The 23,311-nt window shown below is 45.5% G+C and overlaps 1 protein-coding gene and 1 pseudogene across 1 annotated transcript; both read left to right on the forward strand.

The window, feature by feature from the left end:
- The first annotated feature begins 439 nt into the window (after positions 1 to 439).
- LOC126519042 (urease accessory protein UreG-like) lies at positions 440 to 11,469 on the forward strand. Its single transcript, XM_050168657.3, has 4 exons — positions 440 to 549; positions 4,555 to 4,819; positions 10,064 to 10,160; positions 10,937 to 11,469. The coding sequence occupies exons 1-4, from the start codon at positions 519 to 521 to the stop codon at positions 11,333 to 11,335; spliced, it is 792 nt and encodes a 263-aa protein (XP_050024614.1). The 5' UTR covers positions 440 to 518; the 3' UTR covers positions 11,336 to 11,469.
- Positions 11,470 to 12,950: 1,481 nt separating this feature from the next.
- On the forward strand, positions 12,951 to 13,130 carry LOC126520996 (U2 spliceosomal RNA; annotated as a pseudogene).
- The last annotated feature ends 10,181 nt before the right edge of the window (positions 13,131 to 23,311 follow it).

Raw genomic sequence — 23,311 nt, forward strand, 5'->3', positions numbered from 1 at the left:
GTTTTTCATGTTGCTCTAAAATTTTTTCATTGACACTTTTAATCCAACTATAATATTTGAAAAGTTGATTAATTACTTAAGAATAATTATCTAATTCGGCGAAACGCGAGATAAATAAATAATCTGAACATCTCCAAGCGACGGCAAACAACATTACCTTGTTTCGACTCAGCTACATTGCATTTGCATATCTTCTAAAGTTTGCCTCAAGTTACGTGGAACACCCTGTATGGAATGAAACAGCAACGCTCCATTCCCAGTCATTGATATTCAACCCTGACAAGGCCACTTGATGCGGTCACCGCCCTTGGCGGAAAGAAACTAACACGGATGATCTCGAGGAGCACGCATGTCGTATGACAGGAGGACCGCAATACCCGCCAAGCCCGCGCTATCTTTGGCCCGACAGAGAGGCTGCCTTATCTGCTCGATGACCGCTATCGGCAGCGCGGTTACAGAGGAGCCGCACTCCTTGGAGAAACGCCGTCATCCCAGCCCCTGTACGTCTTGGAGTGACCATGTCCCAGGAGTCCTGCACCTTCCTCCAAGGTCGGTCGGTCTCCTCTGTTCTGACTGCTCGTCGCGCATTTTATCAGTTTATAAACTAATGAGGTTTGACGAGAACCCATGAGAATAAACAACCGGCTCGACCCGTCGCCAACAATTACTCTCTAAAAACGCGCTTTTGTTGCGCTGAAAGAATTTCGCAGAGGAGGCCAGTTGTATAGATGACTGACCCGAATTAAAGGCAGATATAAGTTAATATAACATTTTGTTTCATCGGTATGATATTGCTTGCTGGATTTAATTCCTTTTTTTGAAAGCAGTGCCATCGTAAGGTATTCCTTTTCCAATGCAACATTTTATGTTTACGGTGTTTTATGCTGTGTTCTTTCCCATTTACAGCGATGTACGTCTTGTCTGGCATACTGCAACTATTTTGTTGTGTTAGTTCGTTTGGTGTCTGTAATTCTTTGTTGGTGTACTACATTGTGCCAAATGTTTTAGAATATTTGCGAAATATTTCTACTTTCGCCATGTGGCAACGAGTTGTCGGCACCGTTTTCTGGCCCTAACACATTCTGATGCAATCACGTCACTGAAGAAGAAGAAGAAAAAATAAGAGTACTGCGCTGTTGTCATACAGTGACGTCATTATCTAGTGTTACTATATTTCTTGTTTACTAAGACAACGGAGGGAAAGAAGGAATGGGCATAGACATATAAACCAAACACAACTCCTGAAGATTGGAACGTTTAAATTGTGTACCGAAAAACTTTCCCTTAGGCACTCTCAATCATTAAACAGCAACTATAGGTAGCTATGGCAATCGATGTGAACCGGTGACTGGGGCCTCAATTTTTTCTACTTCAATTACTTCAGCAGAACACAAAGCTTTTGAAACATATAGGTTTTCTCCCATTAGACGTTCTTCATTTCCATTTCTAGTGTTTTTTCTTTAACTAAATACATAGCCACTACTTCCCCCGGACCTTCCAATAAAGTTATCCTTCTTTTTCTAGACTTTTTTTTTGTTTCAATGACTTTCGGCATCGTTGGTCCTTTTCCTATCTATATTACCATCCTCCATTTATCACTGGTCGCCAACTATCAAAATATTTATTTATTGCTGCAAGCAGGCGATTTCACATTTGTCACGTCATCGTGACGCCTGTATGCAGCGTGCGTTTCTGCGACGAGTGATTCCGGTTATTAATATTAGGGAAGCCAAGATGTGACGATAACTGGCTTACATCAAAACTTGCTCGATAATCGGAAACGCAATTATTTTTCTTTAATGACATAATATAGGAGAGGTTGCATGATACCGTTAGGTGACACCGGCAGCGCCTCATCGCATGACAAAAGAAAATGAAATAACATAAATGTACAGTTAAGAATTGGGAAGGAACAGCGCCAACTAAGACGATCACAAGTGGGGAGAACGACACAGGACAAGCGCCAATATACTATATTTTGTGACTTCGTGGACTCGTGCGTGGAAAGCATGTTATGACTTTCAAGTGGTTCCAACCAAAAAATAAGTTTATTTTCCCAATGTTTCAGAAGTAACTGGGTGTCTTCTGACTGTTCGGTAGAGGTGAGAGGGCGAGAGGTTAGGATGAGGGAGGCTTTTGGATTCTTCTTGGCTACGTAAGGGTGGTACGCTGGGCGCAGCCCGAGATGATTAATTCCTTTTCCTGGCTGTGCTTAAACCGTGAGTATAAATTGGCGGCAGGTTATCCTTTGGAACAGGACATGGCGCTTGTCCTGTGTCGTTCTCCCCACTTGTGATCGTCTTAGTTGGCGCTGTTCCTTCCTAATTCAAGTATGCACCATCTAGCCCAAATGAATGTTGTCCTGAAGTACAGTTAAGAGGAAGCTCTATCTCGGGTGCTCCTATCTGAATACATGTAAAAGGAGAACTCGTTTTTCTCGGCATCTACTGCACCAAACTTGACGAGGTTTGTGCATTTAAAAGAAAAACTTAAAATCTAGTGACTATTGGTCTCGAATTTTTCATTTAGGTCGTCGATCTTTTTGCTGAAAATTGGCAAAAATCACACAATTTCAGAAAACGAAACTATCAAGTTTACAACTCCGTAACTCAGCAATGGAAAATGATATCACAATTCTGTGAATTTCATCTCATAGCATATCTAAAGAGGACAAGATTGATATGTTACACGCGAATCTAAAAAAAAATTGTAATTTGTAAATACAGCTTTTGCAGAACCATTGTACACAACGTAAGCAAGTTAACGTAAAATATAAGTTGACATATCGGATTTGTCTCTTTTGAATGATCTAATTGATGCCGTTTACAGAACCGCGATATCTGTTTTTGTCGGAGAGCTATTAATTTGTAAACCTTGTGCTTCTCTTTTTTTTTTTTCGAAATTTTGAATTTTGAAGATTCTTTCAACAAAATTCGGACCCTAAATCGAAATACCGCTTCCAGCGGTCACTATAATTAAACTTTTTCTCCCAAATGCAACAAATTTCATTAAGATTGGTCCAGGAATTATCTAAGAAAAGCGTTTTTGCGTTTTACATATATTTGAATAGATCGCGTAGGAGTTGGGCCCGAGCTAAAGCTTCCCCTTAAATAGACACATTTCAAGTTGAAGCTAAACATTTTTACAGAATTGCCCGTCTGGTTGGGTAATTAATTATTCTTTCAAGTGGCTTCAACCAAACAATAAGTTTGTTTTTCTCGCGTTTCGGAGCCAACTCGTTTCCTTCTCTTCAGGGGGAGTGACGACGGGGATTTCGAAGCGCAACATTTAAATTTTCATGGTCGAGGTGGGCGAGGGAACGAGGGGATCTTCCGACTTCCGCATCTTCCGACCACTCAGAAGATGCGGGCCATAATACTGCCTTTGAAGAAACCGAAATTATAACAACCGAGACCAACCAACAAAAACGACTGCTGTCGGAGCCATGGTACATACAAAACAGCAGAAACACCTTGAACCGTTCCAAAGGATAACCTGCCGCCAATTTATACTCAGGGTTTAAGCACAGCCAGGAAAAGGAATTAATCATCTCGGGCTGCGCCCAGCGTACCACCCTTACGTAGCCAAAAAGAATCCAACAGCCTCCCCCACCCAAACCTCCCGCCCTCTCACCTCTACCGAACAGTCAGAAGACACCCAGTTACATCTGAAACATTGGGAAAATAAACTTATTTTTTGGTTGGAGCCACTTGAAAGTCATAACATGCTTTCCACGCACGAGTCCACGAAGTCACAAAATGTAGTACAAGAACACGCACCAACATACACAAATATATATAAACATGCACTGTTTAATAAATAAATAAATAAATAAATAAATAAATAAATAAATAAATAAATAAATAAATAAATAAATAAATAAAAATGTCGTCCGATAACAAGTACAGAAGCCCACAGTTTTGCAGACTAGTAGAACAACAAAAGTACAGGCAATTACATAGATATAGATGTATATAAGGGACCGCATACAAACATAACAAGAAATGACAAACTTAAACTTGCATGGCGCATATATCATTCGTAATTTTGAGCTATAAACCTAATATACCCATATTTTCTAACAAAACGTTTAGCGCCACAAACGGTTTTCTCTGCAAGCCAGCTGCTACGAACAAAGCATCACTAATTAACATTTTATTTGGTGACTCCAAGGGGCACGTTGTAATTGCAGATTTTAAGTCATCCAGTACTCTAAAGTACTACAAACTTTTGTTTGAAAGATTGTGACTAGCACCGATTTCGAGAATTACGGAGACGCAAGCGAAAATAGCCCTCTGGATAAGAGTGTTTTGCACAAGTCTGTGGGCCTCAGGAAGCTAAGCCCAGACCACCGGCTTTTGGCTATGGCGACTGTAGAACACCGCAAGTCCTCTGGGATCGTGTGTTAGGAAATCACGGATCGTGTGCTAGGTCGAGACGAGCTCACATCGAACGGAGAACATCTCGGTGCGCTGTAGTGATGACAATGCTGCACGACATATATTAGTCCCATGTCGCAAGGTACGCATCTTTTTGGACAACGTTGCATTGCAGCTTCCGGTGCGCTGAGCGGTCAAGGGCCCGGACACGGCCACAGCCATGGCGGACTCGGTGGCCACACGCACGAACTGATGGACGGACCTGGCAGCTTCACCGAGCGCGAGGCCTTGCGGGTGAGGGACGACTGGGACCAGCGCGCCTTCACCGTTGGCGTGGGCGGTCCCGTGGGCTCGGGAAAGACGGCGCTCATGCTGGCGTTGTGCCGAAAGCTGCGTGAGAAGCACAGCGTGTGCGCCGTGACCAACGACATCTTCACCAGGTGGGGACGACAACATAGACATACTCGCATACTCCGTTTCGGTAGTTCCGGGCAGCAGAGCCAAAGCTACGCGACCCTCGAGCACAGATTCTTTCGAAGCGAGATGTAGTGCCACAGTTCGCAACGAGTTGGATCATTAAATGGCCTTGACAAGTCGTCTCGTCGGTAGGTGTTTAATTGGAAGCTTCTCTGCAGGTCTCGGCTGTCGTTTATGGCGCGATTTTGCTTCGTTCTTCAATAATATATGCATTGAAGCTCTATATTACTGAAAATAGGGTTCTCCAGTTGTTCGAACGAAAACATGCAGAGAAAAAAATATAACTGCGACGTTGCCGTACAGACATTAATTTAAACTTATAAAGTACAAACAATTAATTGATTTGATAGTGGCGAAATTCACACGTGTAGTCGGCACAGCCACGCCATCGCGAAGGACTCACTCCTGGGTAGTGCTTCATCCTTCGCAAAAATGGCGTCCGCAGATTTGCTTGCGTAGTATCGTTCTAAGCTGCTCTTTTACGCGAAAATAACAAATAAGGATGTTGAACATGCTTGGAACAGTGCAGAAGGAGTGCGATAAACGTGCACGAATTCAAACGGCTGCAGTTGCGAATGTCAACGAGAGCACAAGTGGATGTATGCAAGTGGATGTTACAAGAGAGACAAAGAAATGGCGCCACCATCCTTCGCGACACTCTGGCTACCGCCGCCTCTGCAACCCTCCTCCTCTGTATCTCGAATTTCTTAAAGACTCACGCCTTTGTGGGGTCAGAACAGCTGATCTCGTTGCACAGTTGCAGTCTTAGTAAATGTTGCCACCGCCTGGGCTGCATCGCTCGCCACTAGCAAACGACAGGGCGCGGAAGGGCCCCTTTAAGTTGTGTTCGCCCCTCCGGTTGGTCAAAGAAGCATGTAGCTTCCACAGGGTTGCACGGAACTACTGGAACAGAGTTGGCGGTCTAGTCGCAAGTTGGCAGTCTAGTCGCGTGGCAGGAATGGCGCTGACCGCTGCACCTGTGTCCACGAGAAATCGCTGTCCGCCAATCCTGGCAGTGACGTAGAACAGGGGGCTTCTCGTACGGCAAGAGTCACCAGCCGCCACCAGTGACTCTGCGGCATATTTCCCTGCCAGCTGCAAGAAGAACGGCACTGACATCTACTGGCTCCAAATTTTTGTGTTACCAGCAATACACTCCGCGACGAGGGCCAGAACGAGAGCTGGAGTGAGAAGGCGGATGAAAGTGGGGCGATAATCGTAGTGCAGTAATGGTATCAGCAAGTTCGCCAATCTTTTGCTCATTGCGGGACTGCCGATATTTGAGGTGCGACAGCGGAACGGTGGTTGTTGCCTTAGTACCTCTTGCTGAAGCCAGCGATGCGGTCGGCAAGCTCTGCAAGAATGTCGAAGGACATGTCTTCTAGTGTGGTAGCCTAGTGACCACCAGATTCTGCCGCAGGCGCTGAAGGACAGTTCACGCAACAGCGGTTTGTTTGCGTCCAGCCTACAGTCACTGAGGAGCCGCTGCATACGACGAAGTTCGGACGGTCGCCGAGCTCCTCTTCGTTGAGAAGTTACTTGAGGCGCCTGCGCCCACACACAGACTTGCGTTGCAGCCCCATGATTTTGAAGTGGCCAGAGGAGGCGGTTTTGTGGGGTGCGTCCAGAACGTCTTGGAACTCCTAAAACACTTCTGTAGGGAGTGCCCAGACAGCGTGGAGGAACGTCGCGCGCTGCAAAGCAATGCCCCGAAGGTCGAATATGGCCTCCACCTAAATACACCAGGCTGCAAGATTTTGTGGCCATACGGGTGGCGGGTGAATCTGCACCGCGATGAGGCCCTCTGCGCTGGTCGTCGGTCTCTCGTTCTTGGCCTCGTCCATGACGTCGTTCTCGCCGTACAGTCATATCCGGGTCCTCACGTTATAGGGATCGAGATAAGATCTACTACCACAATGTGTCAGTCAGCGTGCGAAAGGCCTGAGAACCGTTCGGACCGGTGGCAGGAGCCCAAGAAGCTCTTTTTTTATTCTTCTGACTTCGCAGCTCGCAGGACGAGGCACAAGACACACGCGCCGGAGCGTGCTATATACAAAAGGCAGCCGAGGAGGATGACAATGGCTGCTAGATGCTTTATTAGCCATCGCTTTTCAGTAGATGTTTAAGGGAGCAACCATTTAATGTTTATTGGTTTATCAAACTGTAGAGCATCCTGATCATGAGGGGGAAACTTACAGAAGAATAAAAATGGGTTGGAATGCACACGACATGGCATTGATAAATCGTGACTGGTATCTTATCGCAATCCTTGAAAAGAAGAAGTGTATTAATGTACAATTATTAAATTTAACCCACACTAACATATGCGGTAGGAACTTGGAGGTTAACAAAGAATCATAAGAAGTTAAGGACCGGGCAGAGAGTGATGAAACGACCAATCTTAGACGCAACGTTAAGACAGCGACAATGGTGTGGGTTAGAGAGCAAACAGGGTTGCCCAATATCCTAGTCGACATTAAGAGGAATAAATGGAGTTGGGCTGGCCATCTAATGCGTAGCGGAGATAATCTGTGAAGTTTTAGAGTTATAGAATGACTGCCAACGCAAGGGAAGCGCCGTCGAGGACGTCAGAGAATTAGGCGGTGTGATGAAAGGAAGAAATTTGGAGGCATAGCTTGGAATCGGCTAGCGCAAAATAGGGGTAATGAGAGATCACTGAGAAAGGCATTCGTCCTGTCGTTATGTTATGACATTAGCTATATAAACACTATTTCAACACAGCATGGCTCTTTCTGATGCATTTGTTTTTCATATTGTTTTACGTAACTAAGAACTGGCTAGCGTTTCGTTTTGTCCATTTGCTTGTTTCGTTTGATAAAATGTTGTTAATCGAGCCTGCTATAATTCTGACAAAAGATTGCAGTATTCAAAAATTAAATCCCATCGTCATGGATGGTGCCTCGTCACAGGCCCATAGCAGTTGCTGTCATCTGGAAGAATCAGTCTTTCCTTGCTTTCTCTTAGCCCGGTGATGTATATGCAAAAACAGCGTCTGTATTTGAGAAGGATGGAAAACAAAAACCTGATCGTGGGATTTCCCAAAGGCATATTGCTGTCATTGACAGAGGCCGTAGCTGAGGGCTCAGCATTAATTTCGAGCACCAGAGGTCTTAACGCGTTCCAAACCTAAGTACACGAGTGCTTTTCAATTCTGTACCCATCGGAATGCGGCCGCAGCAGCCAGGAATCGAATCCGCGGCCTCGTGCTCAATCGGCAGAATGCAATAGCCACTGTGCCACAGCGGCGGCTTCTTACATGCCATAGATTGCATCAGTTCTGTGAAAGCTTACTAGGTGGAGGAAGTTTCATGAAAAGAAAATATTATCATTCACCCTAGGGTATAGCACGCTACAAAAGAAACCCGTACGGGTTCCTCAGAAAGAAAGCTTCGCAGCTGAAGAACAATTCATCCTGGTCCTGATATCGAACCCGGGACTAGGATGACTTTCTGGGATCAACTCGGGAAATTTCAGAACCTGGGACAAGGATGACCAGGATGCAAATGCCTTTCAAGGGCGTTCCCTCTACCATCGGAGCTAACCAGGAGGCCAGCATGTCGTAGAGCGAGGACGAATTCATCGGCATCTGCAAACGCGGAAGCACAAAAGAGGGCAAATCAAGTTGCGCGGAAGTCCACAAGGTGGAGCCCGCAAGGTTCATCCTGCCTGCGATAAAGGGAACATAACATCATCATAATAATCTAACGAGCCCAACATACAAGTTTCGCGCGTATAAAGAGAGCGGCGGAGCCCATCGCACGATGGCTGTCGACGGATATATCAATATAGCGACACAACGTATTGCCACCGTCGAAACGGCTTATGCATGAGTAGTCTTCGGCAGCGGGACTACTCTTTCGCGCTTCCCTAAGAACACTCGACGCCATCAGGCGTCGGCGCCCCGAAGCCTAGAATGGCCTTTGAAATGCATGGCACGCCCGTGAGTGCGAACGCTGAAAAACGCGTTGTGCGGCAACTGGGCTCCTCTCTCGCGCTTCTTTCTGGACACGCTGCGCCATCTAGTGACACCACCAAGAAGTCCACGCGCAGCCTCCAAGACGAGAAGCGTGGCGCGGTGGTGCCTGCGAATACCGAGAATTGTTCCCTCGCTTGCCGCACACTCAGTGGCACATACTCACTGACCCAAATTGGCGAGAGTTAAAAAGCTGCACATTCACGGTGCATTCATTGTGCATTCAAGTGCATTCACGGCGCAGCTCGCTGAATCTTTGGCGTGAAAGGCGTTTGTTAAAAGCGACACATACCCAAGGCATTTGTGGCACAGCCTGCTACTGCGTAGGGTTGCTGTCCTTAAGGAATTCCCCTGTGACGTGGGTTCGACTCCGCTCACCATCGGATAAATTTCAGGGATCTTTTTCGTCATTATAGAGCGGCACATTCCCATTGAAACATACCTAGTTACCCAAGTTGGCATGAAATACGTTCATAGGAGAGTTGCAACACCCCTGGCACATACCCAGTGCGCAACTTGGCATCAAAGAGGTTCATTGAAGGCCATCACAGACCGAGGGGCACGTGCCCAGGGCTCCAAATCGGTGTCAAATAGTTTCTTAGAACAGTGGTGCCAGTGGAACCCAGTGCCGCATCTACAGTGACCCATGTCGGCGTGAAAGAGGTTCGTTGAAAGGCTGCATGTGCGTCCCTACTGGTACATACTCAGCGACCCAAGTTTATCCGATAGTTGGCCTCGAACCCTGTTACCTCAGAACAGCGGGCCGATGCGCTAACCATTCGACCATGGACAACCCAGTGACTCAGGTAGGCGGGAAAACGGCTACACACACGCACAGCCTCCAGAAAGTGCGTGAAATAGCCTAAGAATGCCTACGCATTAAAAAAAGATGACGTCGTGTCATTCAGCATATTTCGTTTCCTTTCCGTTTTCTGGCTGATTCTCCTTACCCGCCGTGGTAGCTTAGCAGCTATATGGTGTTGCGCTGCTAAGCACAAGGTCGCATGATCAAATCCAGGCCGTTTAGGCTGCATTTCCATGGGGGCGAAATGCACAAACACCCGTGTTCCGTGCATTTGGGGCACGTTAAAGATGCAGAGGTGGTCAAAATTAATTCGCAGTCCCCCACTACGGCGTGCCTCATAATCAAATCATGGTTTTGTCACGTAAAACCGAAGAATTCAGTTCAGTTGTTGACTTCTTTTTCCTGCAGGGAAGACTGGGAGTTCCTGTGCCGTAATGAGGCGCTGCCCGAAGAGCGCATGCGCGCTATCGAGACCGGAGGCTGTCCGCACGCTGCCATCCGGGAGGTAAGTTGGCGGTTCGCATGGAAGCATGCCTTTGTGGTGGCTATTACTCTACAGCATTGAGCTGCTTAAAAATGACTAAATTGAACTAAAGTGAAAAATAGAGGAATCGATACAAAATTTTCGCTGACAAAGCCGTAGCTATGAATTTGAACATTATTAATTATTATTTAGCTTTGAATCACCTATGCTTATACTGTAAATTGCAGACAGTCGTCGCTAAAACAAATGCTGTATCATGAATAACGAATGCCATGGAATGCGACGCGTACAATTGTCTTTGCTTTCATACTATATAGCGTGAAAATGTGTAATATCAAGCAAGTTTTATGTGTCTGTACCACACAGATCACGAATGTGTAATTTCATGCAGTGTTTATTCACTACGCTGTTCACAAGCTATGTCGGAATGCAAACACCAGTTCATGCGCATGCACACTTTGAGATGTCAACGCAACGATGTCAGGAAAACGTAGGCGATCTCTGATGTTCGTTGACGGTAGAATACTAAGGAGAGGTGTATGCACAGATAAGTGAGAAACATGTGTAACTATATTTATTCTTTCTATACCATTTTAGTCACCATGGTCACATTCCCAATTCGGGGGGACCGACCAAGTAAGGATGCAGTATCAAGTCAACCAAGAATGAAGTAGGCTAAATATGAAAATATAAGTAAATAATAAGGTCAGTCGTTTTCAGAAAGTGCGCTCAGTGCAACCATGTGCTCGCACTGCTTGTCTGTTTGAACCGAAGAGACCGTCCCCGCATTGGCGCAGGACTACTCGGCCAACATGGACTCCGTTCGGGAGCTGTCGCGCCGCTTCCGGCCCGAGCTGGTGCTGCTCGAGAGCGGAGGCGACAACCTGGCGGCCAACTTCAGCCGCGAGCTGGCCGACTACATCATCTACGTGATCGACGTCGCCGGCGGGGACAAGATCCCGCGCAAGGGTGGTCCGGGCATCACGCAGAGCGACCTGCTCGTCGTCAACAAGACCGATCTGGCCGAGGCCGTGGGCGCCGACCTGGCCGTCATGGAGCGAGACGCAGCACGCATGCGCCAAGGAGGCCCCACCCTCTTCTGCCAGGCCAAGCACGGGGTCGGCGTTGACCAAGTGGTCAAGCTCGTGCTCGACTCGGCGTCGCAGCTGGGGGCGCCGGTCAAGGGCACGCGCTAGGGCCGAAACAAACCCCTTCTTATCACCGTACGCTCAGTGTGAAGATCGAGGTCAAGCGCAAGCTCGTAGTAGCCACTAGGACCAAAATAAACCACTTGACACGGCCGCATGCTCGTGGTCAAGCCCGTGCTCGACTCGGTGATGCAGTTAGGGGCTCTGGTAAAAGCTACGCGCTATAGAGCCAAAATAAGCAATTTCATCCGGGCGCACGCCGTAAAGGTTCTGTGATTTCAAATTAACTGTGTTCTCCTGCGTCAGAAAACAACACGGACGTTCTACGTTTTTTAAAAAAATTCTTGGGCATCGGCGCCATAAAAACGTTGCATGAAACTCTTGGCGCCGAATAGCTCGAGTGAACGAGTACAACCTATCAGGTGGCACATTGCACCGTGAATGGTGGCAGACGACTGCAGCCAAATGCTGCAATCCCAAAGGAGGCAATGGTGGAGACACGAATCGCCACGACATTTTAAAGGCACTTGAAGAACATGATGATGATAATGCCTCGCAGCCCCCCCTTTCTTGAAATTATTCCCCTTGAACACAATATTCAAGGACGGAGTAACCACAAAATGCAACTGAGATCAGCAGCTTGACGGATCGCGACATCTAAATAAAATAATAAAGGAAAAAAGAGACCAAAAAATAAAAATAGTAACAGATACAGAAACCAGAAAGAAAAGTAGCGTAAAGAAGACATGAAATGTAGGGCAACGTTTTCGTTAAATTCTGGTTTTCATGTTTTGGCTACTTTGCGCCACGTAAGCGGTCATATAGTTATGTGGTCGAGATGGTGAGCCACCGTGTGGCGTCTTCCTGTGTTTCCTTGTATTTATTTCCGTCTGTAGCGTGTGTACGAACCTTCCAGAAGCTATGTTCAGTGGCAGCCGGAGCCAACAGCCCTTGTCTTGGCGCTCTGAACGTGAAAGAACAGGATCTTTCCATGTTCTCCCGGTGTGGAGAAATCCAAGCGTCCTTGTTTTCCGGCAATATTGCCCCTCCAAAAGAAAAGAATAAGTAAATAATTAAGAAAGTGAAAAGAAAAAGAGATGGGAACAGAAAGGAAAGGTATGTGTGTGCGCTTGTGCGCATGTAGAAGAGGAGAAGGGGCGAGAGCTAGCTCACTTTTATAGCATTTGACTGGTGTAAAACATGACTGGTGGTGGCCTGACAGCTGGTGAAACGTTACGATGGAGAAGGAAATTTTTCGTTTTCTGTCACCGCCAAACCAGAACATTCATAACTTATTTTCCTGGCGTCATCGATCTCTCTACTACGCTGTCTTTTTTTTTCTTTTCGATTTTAACCGAATCTAAATGCTTCCTTTTGTACGACAAAAAATCATGAGCCGTTCCACTCTCTGAAGGGGGACGACCAACGACGCTGTTTGACATACTACACAGAGGCGACACATAATTTTGAACATAGATACGGATTCGTTTACCATAATTATAGACATTCGCGTGGACGACGGGACCGCCGCCCCTAGGAGCCGGAGAAAACTAGACATGCGCTACGTTTCGACGTCACCGCCATTACGGGATAGTGGAAGAAAGGGAAAGCGATATGCAAGCGCTTGGAACGCCGACAGAGAGAGGGTGGTGCGAACGTAGACGTGGCTGACGTAGGTAAAAGTGCAGTATCTGTTCTTATCAGCTTTATATCTGATACGGTTTGTATTTGGACCCAAAATATCAAACTTATTTTTGCAAGATGGCGGAGTGCTTCAAGCCTGCTTCACATACGCCGCGTGTCGGCCCGGTATTTCACTAGCTTCAGGGTCGGCTCAAAGGTTTTGGTCTATAGACATTGGTCCGCTGGAAGCTAGCCGTATATTCAGCTTCGCTGTAAGAAGTTAATCATGTTCCATCAGCTAATCGTTGCCACAACCTATGACGTCATGAGACACTGCTGCTGGAATCTGTAGGCGACGCCGTCACTTGTCTTTCATATTACATCATCTTCTGACGTGTCAAACTTAGCAAAACGTATTAATCACCGCAGAAGTGCAATCGACCACCACTCCATGCAGCTTGACATAACAATCATTATAGTACCGCCTGCGCAAGCGTTGCGTTGGCGCACGTGCTTGTCGCAGGCATTGCGATTTTACATCGTCATTGTTTAACATAACGCTTAAAACATACCTGCCAACCTGCTAAATCTTACATTAATAAAACATCGCGGACACAGCAACGAGGGGGAAGGGAAAGCGGGGAGATAACACGCATTTTTTTTCTGTCTTGTCTTGAACACACGCCTTTTTATAATTACATCCGCACTTTATTATTTATGATTTAAATTTATATTCGACACACAAGCAGCAACATACTTGGAACAGAAAATACTGACAAGCAACACGTTTACATTAAACCGACTTTTTCAGTGACTTAGATGTTACCGATTTCCCGGGCTTGAGGAAACTGTGTGTACAAAATTGCTTGAAGTAAAAAGCCTGTTACGTCCTTTCACCACCAGAAGACTGCCAACGGAAGGGATTTGGAGACCGACTAGCTAAAGGTTTACGGCAACAAGATTTTTTTCCTAATACTTGTCGCCACATTCGCAAAATCGTAAAACGCGTTCAAATTCGTAAATGTTACGGGTAATTCGGGAGAGTTGGCAGGTATATTTCAATACACAGTCCTTTATTCGACTAGAATGCGCTACAGCACACACGTTTTATGTACGAAGTAAGGCAAGTGCTAAGGGGAAGAAAAAAAAACTTTGCATTTGAGAACATGTCCACGCCATCTTTCAAAACGCGCTGTTTAGCCATGACCTGCTAACGTCGTTGTAAAACGGACACTTTTGTGACGTGCAAGTCGGGGTTGTTGCAGATTTGCAGCGCTATAGAAGAGGCGATCTTTTCGGAGCCCAGTTTACTCCTGGCAGAAGCGAAGATGGGGATGGGGCTAAGCCGGATTGGCCTGGACGAGTCGGAGCCCGTTCTTTACGGACGGATGCTGCTGCGTGCGAGCTTTCCAAAGCTAGAATCCTCTTCGCTACTTCGGTGGTATACAGCCATAACCAGAATGCTTTGTCTTTTTTTTTTTCGTTTTTTGTTTTTAAAGTACAAAATAGAATGTTTGTTAAGATGTTGATATCTTGGTCGATGTCGGCTACTCATTTTCTCCTATAGTTTCGCGCTGCTGTGATGAAAAACATTTTAAAGAAACGAATCGAAATGACAATAAAGTCGGCGCTTTGCCGAGGATTCATCCCGCACAGCCCAAGCGCCTGCCACACATACACATAACGTGCAGTTCGGACAAGCGGTATAGCGCAGGACTCGCATTTACGGCGGCGGAGGCGGCAGCAGCAGCAGCAGGATTATTTACATAATGGTGTTCTTAAGAAGAAGCTCGAGCCCAACTCGGACGCGGCCTATTCAAATACATGTAAAACGCAGAAACGATTTTCTGAGATAACCCCCGAACCGATTTTAACGAAATGTGTTGCATTTGAAAGATAAAGGTAAATTATAGTGACTGTTGGAAGCAGAATTTCGATTTAGGGCCTGAATTTTGTTAAACAAATTTTTAAATATTCGAAAGGTAAAAAAAAAATACATAGAAGCACGAAGTTTACAAATTAATAGCTCTGCATCAAGAATACATATCGTGGTTCTAAACGACATCCATTAGATAACTCAAAGCGGACAAATTTAACATGTCATTCTATATCTTACGTGAATTTTTTACGTTGTGTGCAAGGGTTCTGCAAAGGCTGTATTTCCATATTACAAAATTTTTTGAGATTCACACTCACCAAGTCACTCACGTCGACTCAACATCAACGTCACTGACTTTCATTCGTACTCACGTCAACCGCCACTAATTCCTGTTTATGTTTTATTTATTTATTTATTTATTTATTTATTTATTTATTTCAAGGTACCTTACAAGCCCCATGAGGTACATTGAGTAAGGGGGACATCTCTGCAAGACAGTTGTACAAGTGATTACCGCAAATATACTGCACCAAGACGGCAAGTTGGGCCAGTTGGTTAGGATTCATAGTAAGGTCCGTTACAGCGCAACACAAGACACGGACAAAAGGAAGGCATAAAACGACGACACGGCTCTGATTCATCAGTTGAGAGTCAGCGCCATGTCGCCATTTTATACCTTCCTTTTGTCCGTGTCTTGTGTTGCGCTGTAACGGACCTTACTATGAATACCACAGAGATGAGTAGAAAACAACGTTACAAAACAGGATTACAGATGAAGAAGATGTGGTAGCGAACAAAACATCGGATAAATTTTACCACGCACATTGCTCGCGCACATAATCAAACATCATCTAAGAAAAAAAGTGTAGTTTAAAGTATAAAAAAATACAATATTCACAATACTAAGATAAAGAGAAATTATAGTTCGGGGTAACGTACAAAACATCGAATGAATTTTACCATCCCGATTGCTCGCGCACATAATCAAACATCGTGTAAGAAAAAGTGTAGTTTAAAGCATAAAAGAGAAAAAAAAAGACGTGACGTTACATAGATATACAGAACATGGCACACAGAATGACACACTTTTAGGACAGAAATTTCAGGTTCAGGAATCGCCTGAATTTACCTCTTTCCGTTTGCATGACAGGCCTGCCAGGACGGGAATTCCGCAAGCGGATGGCTCGTGGCAAAACCGACAAATAAAATGAATTCGTGTTTCCGCAAATGCGAGTGACACTTTACTCATTATTCAGTCGTCGTGATAGTCAACTTGTGCGTTACAGCAGCAAAGACAATGACTTCATTTGGTGAACATATCTATGGAGCAAGGACAGCAATGCCGCTTCACGATGACTACTTAGTGCATGAAGAGAAAGGTCAAGTCTGATTCAAGTTATGCTTGATTGCCTATTGTATTTGCGGGAAATGAATCGACTAGCTCGGTTTTGGACGACTTCTAACATGCAGATTAAGTACTCTTGATGAGGAGACCAGATCGGGGATGGGAACTCAACCTGCGGACGGGCGAAAGTCAGGAAGGCTAATTTGCGGATTTTGTACGCGTGGTTTACGTAGGTTGCGACGAATGTACCTATAGTGTTTTTAAAGCGTGAGCGCGTATGGTTGTTATATGAGAGGCCCATGAAAGATTTGGTGCGAAATTAGCGCCTAGGTGTTTTTACAGTGAAGCTTGACATGCTGGATCGGCATTTATATAATAAAAAAAAAACTTCAGTTAACGTGTTTGCGTGTGAAAGTCATCACAAGCTTGCATTTAGATGAATTAAGTTTCATTTTCCAGGCCTTGCACCACTCGCCAATTGGTTGAAGGTCACCTTGGAGAATAAGGTGGTACTCAAAGCTGGTAATTGGTCAGTATATTGTATAATCATCGGCAAAAATTAGCGCGCAAGGTGTTGTTGGGAAGGTCGTTCATGTAAATTAGAAAAAATCCCTAATACACTGCCCTGCGGTACACCGGAAGTCACGTAGGTGAAGGGTGATGTAAAAGTGTTCGCAACTGTAAATTGCCGACGATTATACAAATAAAAGGATGTTCCGCATCCGCCCACCATGGCTCTGAGTGGCGCTGGTTAACACTCCTAGTGCTGGACCTGGTTAACATAAACACCCAAGTTAGTGGACGAATTGATCGCCGTAGCACAAATAGTAGTGCGACGCACGCGTAATGCGGAGGTTGTTGATGCGGCTACCACAGGCGACAAGATATCTTTTCGTCCACTTTCACTTCCCTTTTATTCCGTATTTTCTACATTCCAATTTAAACTACATTTAATTTCCCCGGTGCCTTTCTTGACTTAATTGTCTGTTGGTTATATGTGGTCATGATTAACAAAATCGAGCCCCTCGGTTCCCCTTTTCTGACAATTAGTTAGGAAGTTACGGATCCAAGATAGCGCTAAAGAGCCTAATTCGAGAGCAGTTATCTTGGGAATTAAACGGCAATGAGCTACACGGTTGAAAACCTTAGAAAAGTTGAGCAAGATGCAATCTGTTTGAAGGTTATGGTCCGTGTGAGAATTTACGTCAGTAGTTAACACTAGTAAATGCGCCTCGCATGATAAATTTTCCTGAAGCCGTGCTGGTTTGGTTAGAAAAAAAAATATTTGGTTCAAGATGTTCATATATATGAGATGATAGAATGTGCTCGAGCATTTTGCAGCATATGCTAGGTAATGAAATTGGACGGTAGTTTTCAAGGGAATTCTTGCTGCAACTTTTGTACACAGGTAGCACTTTAGCAATTTTCCAGTCAGAGGGGAGCTGGCCTGATGATAACGACTGGCGGAATAAATGGTACACAATTTTGCTAGATATCAAAGTTGTATTTTTAAAACTTTATAGTTAATATTATCGACGATTGAAGAGCTAGATATTTTAAGGTTAATAATGAGTCATACGATACTACACTCAGTTATATTGATGAGTTCCATGTGCTGGCAGTCAAAATCAGTGGCTTCATGAATAAGCGAAAGGTTTTCGTTTGTGAATATGGATGAAAAAAAAAAAACGTGTTAAAGACCGCGGGACATTCACTATCAGTAAGCGGGACTTTATTCTCACCACCTAACAAAATATGATGGGAACCGCGATCAGGTGATATTGCCTGCCAAAGCTTTTGTCGGTTGAACTTTGGGAGGGAGGTTAAATTGTGAGAATGGTATTTAGCTTTAGCCTCACTTACAGTTGAGCGGTAAGTTTCAAAAGTAGGTTATATTTGTCCCAAGCTTTGGGCGAGTGTGTGCGTTCCGCATTTGTGTACAACCTTTTCTTCTTTTTCCTTAACCTTCGACGGTACTGTGTGAACCATGGGTTCGTTCTATCGCCTGTGGTAGATTGTCCCATGATCTGAACTATGTCCCACTCCCACCCTTCATCACTCACTAAAGCTCACACCTGCGAAGTGAGTGAGCTAGTATTGTACTTGTGAATGGGTATGCCAACCTATGCCCCCGAAACACTTGACGCACACAAATCGCTGAGTCTGACGCATGCACGGAAATATCGGGAAATGGCAACGTTAGTCCCCCCTGCATTTCCAAACAGCCGCCGCGGAGTCAAACAGAGACAGGGATGCAGAGTTGTAGCCTGATTAAATATGTACGCCCGGGACTTAACGGTGGTGTTCTTTCGCAGGGCATGCGAAGTATCTAGCCGTTTTTTTTTCTTTCCCCTTCATATTTTGTACATTCCCTCTAGTTAACCGTTATCGCACTTTGGCGAGGTGTCGCTGTATAGTCGTACGAGAGAACGCCCGCAGGCTCACGAACGTTAACCATGCGCATCAAAGCGTGAGACTAATTACTCGCACATGCTTTGCTTGCTTCTCTTCGGGAAACGCCCCGAGCAGAGTGCGTGCGGCGCCGAAAATATTGACGGCGGGAGCAAATTGGAAACTTGTCCCATCTAATGCCGACCTGCTGAAAAGCAAGCAAACTTGAAAGGCGCCCATGCGCTGGCCGGATTGCGAAAAGGCTTCTCTCAACGCAGTATCGGGCTTACGGCGCCGTGCGCTTTAATATGAGTCTTGACAGGCGCGAAATACTGCGATTTTAATAATAAAAAAGAACACTACGAGTGAGCTCGCTGCGAAGTTCCGTGTTTATGCTTGCTGGGCGAAACGACAAGAACGTAGGGATTTCGGGGATAGACGAATATAAATGGGATAGTGCCCCGTTTTGCCTGTCGTACCTATACTTTCGTATAGGTTGTACTTCAACTGCTTTCGTACTTCAACTGCGACGTTTCAGTATCTTCTTGAAATAACGAGAAACTGCGCTAAAAAAAAAAGGAGCTCACGTTTGTTATGACAGTTTTCCTGGACATGCTTACTGGAGAACCAAGTGCGAATAAAGTCAATTTGCACAGAAATCTCGTACAAACACTGGACTAATGAGCTTGATCGATAAACTTCGAATTATGAGTCACTTCGGTATTGGAGGTCTTGACGTGTGCGAAAAGTAATAAGAAAGAAAGAATATTTGGATCTTATTATTACTGGGTTAGGTTTTCATAATTCTGTGCTCGCTTCCTTCTGGCATTTCAGCTGTCAAGGAAGAAGCACAGAATCAATAAAGGGAACGGCAACTTCAAGTAAAACCTGCTGTAGGCCTATAATTTCTCCGTAAGGTTTAATACCAGAGGCCTCACTGAGCCAATCGTTCTAGTTTGACGCACACTGCAAACACATTAATAGAACATAGCTGTCTTCGACGACGAAGGAAGCGCTTTCGCAACACACGTAAATACCCGTTAACAAGACCAAAATGTTTTTCTGGCCGGTCCTGAACATAATGGCACATAAAACTAGAACGACAAATCACTATTTTCAAAGTATCTCATTGCTTCATTTGTTGGATAAAAAGATAAGAGCGGGGGAAGAGAGAGACCATTGAGGTTGCAAAGAGAAAGAAGTTAAACGGAAGAGAAATATTGGACAGACGATTCTGAAGTGCAACGTTATGCAGTCCTCACAACAGATGGCTCTCAAAGCAGTGACTCGTTAGTGGAGAAAATCTCAGGCGAATATAACTTACCTAAAGGTCGGTTGGCGATAGCGTCATCGCGTCACCAGCACATTTAGGAGGCCGCTCACTGCAACGTTGAGAGAGTATGAAAGATTGTAATTGTTGTTTCCCTTCACAAGAAAGTAATCCAGGGCTACTTTTTTAGACGAGAACACAGAAAGACATGACCGGACGGGCGCTTTAAGTGGCCTTCAATTACAGTGGCCAGACCAATGTAATTGCCGTCAGGCCTTTGTACAGTGTTTGGGCGGAGAGATCCTTTTCATATATTTTCTCATTTTTTTCTCAACTTTGTTACTCTTTGCCCTTCCCCAGAGTAGACAACCGGACAGTTACTCTGGTTAACCTCCCCGCTTATCAGCTCCGAGTTTCTTTCTTTTCCCTTCGTCACCGCGTCATCACAGAAGGAAGGAAGGAAGGAAAAAGTAGAGAAGGAAAGGCAGGGAGGTTAACCAGTTTAGCGTAACCGGCTTGCTACCCTACACATGGGAGAGGGATGGGGGCGATGAAAGATGGGGAAGGGGGAGAGAGAGAGAGAGCTACCGGATATCTTACAGAGTTGATCTTTCAGGGTGTTGTTCACCTGCTCGTAAGCTATATGGTATAGTGTACGATATGGTTAGTACACATGGTATGGTATATGCGGTATCGTGTATATGTGCCCGCTAGAGAAGAACCACTGTTTCGTGTACATTATACATTTACTTGCGCTTTGCGTTTGAATGACAGTTAAACACAAATGAGTTCGTTAGTGTGCGCGCTTAATATTTGAGTGTCGCAGACGTTCTTTAGTCAACAAACGTAAAAATTGATTCAACTGCCTACATTTTGCATTAATTGCTCTTCCTTGAGGCGCAGCGTATTGACCACGCCTGCACATTTATTCTTGGAATGCTCCTGTTCCCACTGAGTATACTTCCATGCTCATTTAGCTCTACTTCACAATCGATCTCTACTCCGCCCTTCAGGACGTGCTTATTTGTGTTGTTTGTTTATTTGTGTGCGCGCGCCTGTTTATGTGCTCGTGTGTGCGTGCGTGCGTGCGTTTGTGCGGGCAGGTGCTTCGGTACGCCTTTTTTCAGCCCTTCCTGGCCCTAAGAAAGAGCAGTGGACCGGAAGCGGCAGCATAAAAGGACGGAAGCGCCGAGCACTCGGCAGAAAACCATCAGGCGCAGGACCCGCCAGCCGTTACTTACCGGTCATAACCCAACCCGCCTTCAGCTCACCTTGCAGGTGTTAAGGCTGGACTGAATCGGGGCGCAAGGTGAAGTGCATTTCGATCTGCTTACATAGGAGGCACCCACTGCTGCCTCCTAGAAATGTGGAATCGAAGGTAAATGAAACACGGTTGTAATATCGGTGATTGTTGACGCCCTCATAATAAAGCAGACACGATGTAGACGTTTGACCGAAGCTGTAATTACTTTTGAACCCGATGCTCTCGCTCGTTTCTGGTCACTGTAAGCGCGACGTCTTTCATAGAAGTTATCTCGGCGCGGCAATTAAAACGCCAGCGATGCTTGGCCGCCATACAGCGCAACCACGCGGCACATCTTTGTTGGACGCGGAGCCCTCCGTGACGGGAACTTCTCAGAGTTGACCGACGGTTTACGAAAGGATGCGGCAGGTAAAGAAGAACATACAATGGTGGACAATGTGCGGTACGCACACTTTGCTAGGTATGACGGAGCCACGATCGAGTGGCGAAAAGACCCTGGGTAACTTCCATCCCTAACATGTCGTTTTCGTCATAGCAGCCTGTCTATATGCGAGGCTGCAGGCGGGAGTCTACAGAGTAAAAGGCGCGAATACAGGCAAATACAGGCACGAACATACGAAGTGATTTAGGTGGGATAACGTGTGCGCAAGTTCACGTGACAGCTTGCGAAGCCTACCAGCAGCGTCAGTTCTTGAAATACGGGTAGAGGCGATCATGAAAGTTAAAGAACAGCCGAGTGCAAGAAAAGAAGAAAAAAATATGGTGGAACATATTGAAGAGTGCATAAAATATTGTAAGGAAAGTGTGAAAGAACGTTATACTGGAGGGTTTCTGATGAAGAACAGAATAAAGAGAACAGTCAGAAGGAGAAGTCAAGGCCTACACCACCGCGAAGAAAGAGCTACACGGACGCGAAACCAGTGTGAGTTTCTCTAACGTCCACCAGCGACGACAAGAAATTACGAAAGGTGGGCGCGAAAAGGAGGCCAGATAAACGCGGTTGCGAACGTGCATCCCATTTTTGTTCCCGGATTTTTCGTTGGCTTTGATGCTGAAATTCATTGTAATGTATCGCTGATCTCATTATGGAAAGCAAGAGAGAAAGAGAGAGGCAAGGAAAGGCTGGGAAGTTAACCAGATGCACGTTCGGTTCTACCATGCGCTGGGGGAAGGAAATACGGGCATGAAAAGAGAGAAAGAAGATGACAGAGAGAGAGAGAGAGAGATAGAGATAGATAGATAGATAGAGAGAGAGAGAGAGAGAGCACAAGTCGCGCTCATCAAGTCTACAAACGGTTGAAGAGACATGCCGACTTCAAGTACAGCAACGGCCCCGTTGCCTTCTGCGCAAGTGATGCGCACGACCATGGTACAAGGATATTGGCTTATTTAAACGGTAATGAGTCCAGCCGGTTTAAAACTGTCCAGAGAGGGTGGCGCTAGACGTCATAACGAGAATAAAAGTACAGGACGTGGTCCATATAGTTTCTTGGATCCTGCAGGAGTCGCACGCAGGTTTGTCAGCCATTCCAACACGGAACGAATAAGCCTTCGTGAACGCTTCCCCGATCCGGAAGCGGCATAACGTCGTTTCAGAGGAGCGGGAAATTTGCGATGGCAGTTGCAGGTTTAAAGAGGGAAGAAGTTTATCTAGGCGACAATTCGGGGAACTAGGAGATGACTAATAAGTGCGCTTGGTAGTTTGAGCCAGGAAATAAAGTTTCCTTGCAGTGTCGGTTCTTGATAGTGGGAGGGATCGGAGAGAGAAAGAGAGGAAACATTTATTAAAATAAGGAGGAACCGCAGGGCCCTTCGCTAGGCCCTGGGCGTGGGTGGAGCCCTCAGTCCAGGACCCCATAAGCCGCGGATCGAAACCGCTGAATTACTTCATGGCGAACCGGACCTCCTCGTCGACGAAGTCATTACTAGTAATACCGATTTGTCCTGGCACACATTGAAATATTATGCCATGTCTTTTCTCAGGAGCTCGATGGTGATAATTTCTTATCTCCTGTACCAATTGATGACTGCGTCCTTTATTCTACTATAAGTAGTAATCATGATCAGTTGGAGCTGAACGAAGTCTTCGCCCGTTTTTGCGAATGGAGCAGAACATGGCAAATGTCACTTAATTTTAAAAAAACCGTATCAATGACTTTTCGAATAAAAAACAACCATTACAATTTACATATTTTAATGAAGCGCAGAAGCTTGCAAGCGTCCACACGTTCAAATACCTTGGTGTTACTTTC

Source organism: Dermacentor andersoni, chromosome 3, assembly GCF_023375885.2.
Source record: "Dermacentor andersoni chromosome 3, qqDerAnde1_hic_scaffold, whole genome shotgun sequence".
NCBI classification, from domain to species: Eukaryota; Metazoa; Arthropoda; class Arachnida; order Ixodida; family Ixodidae; genus Dermacentor; species Dermacentor andersoni.